This window comes from Colobus angolensis, unplaced genomic scaffold (assembly GCF_000951035.1).
Source record: "Colobus angolensis palliatus isolate OR3802 unplaced genomic scaffold, Cang.pa_1.0 Scaffold22, whole genome shotgun sequence".
Taxonomy (NCBI): Eukaryota; Metazoa; Chordata; class Mammalia; order Primates; family Cercopithecidae; genus Colobus; species Colobus angolensis.
In genome coordinates, this window is record NW_012115377.1 from 3,085,296 (window position 1) to 3,087,636 (window position 2,341).

At 54.1% G+C, this 2,341-nt stretch overlaps 1 protein-coding gene across 1 annotated transcript in view; it reads left to right on the top strand.

The window, feature by feature from the left end:
* Positions 1-1,984, top strand: part of CATSPERD (catsper channel auxiliary subunit delta) — a 69,575-nt gene extending 67,591 nt beyond the window's left edge. The window contains exon 21 of the mRNA XM_011943621.1: positions 1,629-1,984. Within this exon, the coding sequence (XP_011799011.1) occupies positions 1,629-1,929 (301 nt within the window). The 3' untranslated portion in view covers positions 1,930-1,984. The remainder of the gene's footprint in view (positions 1-1,628) is intronic.
* The last annotated feature ends 357 nt before the right edge of the window (positions 1,985-2,341 follow it).

Genomic DNA, 2,341 nt, shown 5'->3' on the forward strand with positions numbered 1-2,341 from the left:
AGCTACTCAGGAGGCTGAGGCAGGAGAATGGCGTAAACCCGGGAGGCGGAGCTTGCAGTGAGCTGAGATCCAGCCACTGCACTCCAGCCCGGGCAACAGAGCAAGACTCCGTCTCAAAAAAAAAAAACAAAAAAAAAAATCAGGAATCTTACACGGGTCAATTTCATGTCGGTGGCTTCGAATCAGCCAGGGTGGAAATATTTACACCTCAGGAATTGGCAGACACTACCCAGGAGGGCTTTACCCTCTGAGAGCCAGTTGTTAACTATTTAGCACTGACAGGTGCTGAGGAGATTATAAAGCCACATCTAAGCCGTGCCATGTGGATCAGCGTGTCCCTTTGGGAGGGGAACACAAGGTGGCATCTTCCTCATATCCTCACCCCTGCTAGAAGTCATTGTCACCCATCACCTGTCCTCTCTAGAAGGATGAAAGTTCACACCCTGAAAAAAAAGCGTGGTCCTGCCTTCCCTAGAGGCCCCAGTCTAGGAGGATCAGCTCTGGGGTGGCAGCAGGTGGAAGACTCTGGGTAGGGTGAGGATGTCCACAGGAGAGAGGAGAGAGGTGTGGGACTCTCCCCTGCCACACCTGCTCCCTGCGCCACGCGGCCTGCACTGTCCCCCTCCCCGCTGTGGGTTCTGTGACTCCCCTGAACCTTTCCTCCCCTTACCTACCCTCCACTGTCATCCACCACTTCCCCGCTGTTGATGGACCATTTAGTTTGCCCCTTCCACCCTCTCTAGCCAGAGTCTGGACTTTAGGGGAGAATGGGGACCCTGGTGACAGCTGCCGGAGGGCACAGAGAGGATGGCAGACTCAGAACCCATAAAAGTTGGCCGGGCGCAATGGCTCATGCCAGTAATCCCAGCACTTTGGGAGGCCAGGACAGGTGGATCACTTGAAGTCAGGAGTTCGAGCAAGCCTGGCCAACATGGAGAAACTCCGTCTCTACTAAAAATTAGCCAGGTGTGATTGTGGGCGCCTGTAATCCCAGCTACTGGGGAGGCTGAGGCAGGAGAATCGCTTGAACCCGGGAGGCAGAGGTTGTAGTGGGCTGAGATTGCACCACTGCCCTCCAGCCTAGGTAATAGAGCCAGATTCCACTGTCTCAAAAAACAAAACAAAACAAAACCCCATAAAAGTCAAAGTGGGCCCAGTGCAGTGGCTCACACCTATAATCCCAGCATTTTGGAAGGCGGAGGTGGGCGGATCACTTGAGGTCAGGAGTTTGAGACCAGCCTGGCCAATAGGAGGCTGAGACCAGCCAACAACATGGTGAAACCCCATCTCTACTAAAAACACAAAAATTAGCCAAGCATGGTGGCAGGTGCCTATAATTCCAGCTACTTGGGAGGCTGAGGCAGGAGAATTGCTTGAATTCAGGAGGCGGAGGTTGCAGTGAGCCGAGATCATGCCACTGCACTCCAGCCTGGGTGACAGAGAGAGACTCAGACTCAAAAAAAAAAAAAGGCATAGTGGATGGAAACGGAAGTGGGTATACCCACCCGGTCACTGCTGTGGGCCTGGCTTTCCCTCCTGTGGGTCTGAACACCTTTGCCAGAGACAAGGCGAAGTCCCCCAGAGGCAACGCCCAACGGCCTCTCCCTGTATCCCCCACCCCCCCGCAGCTACTGTCAACTGGAGACCGTCTTTAGCATCTACGTGTATGGAGCGTTCCCCGTGCAGCTGGTCTCTCCCGGGGTCGTCACGGTACTGCTCATCTCCAGCATCCTGGGGTCCGTGTGGCTGGCCTACATGATCCCCAGGCTGCTACGCACAGCACATGGCTGCAGGATGAAGAGGTTTGTGGCAGAGCTGTATGGGAGATGCAAGACGGTCTGCCAGTTCAGGGCCTCAGCCACAGCCAGGACAGGCACAGAGCCCCTGGGACGCCACCGCAGTTCTTACGGAGGCAGGTCTGACCACTGAGGCCGGTCCACAGGGTCCCGACCCCTTGTCTTCAAATAAAGTATAGTGTAACATAGCAGGAAGTGGTATGTATTCACCATTTTTTCGTTTTTTATTCTTTCTTTGTTTTTGAAATGGAGTCTCACTCTGTCACCCAGGCTGGAGTGTGGTGGCACGATCTCGGCTCACTGCAACCTCCGCCTCCTGGGTTCACGCCATTCTCCTGCCTCAGCCTCCCAAGTAGCTGGGACTACAAGTCCACGCCAGCACGCCTGGGTAATTTTTTTTTTTTTTTTTTTTTTTTTTTTTTACCTTAGAGACAGGAGTTTTCACCATGTTGGCACGATCTCGGCCTACTGCAACCTCTGCCTCCTGGGTTCAAGCCATTCTTGTGCCTCAGCCTCCCAAGTAGCTGGGATTACAGGCCTGCGCC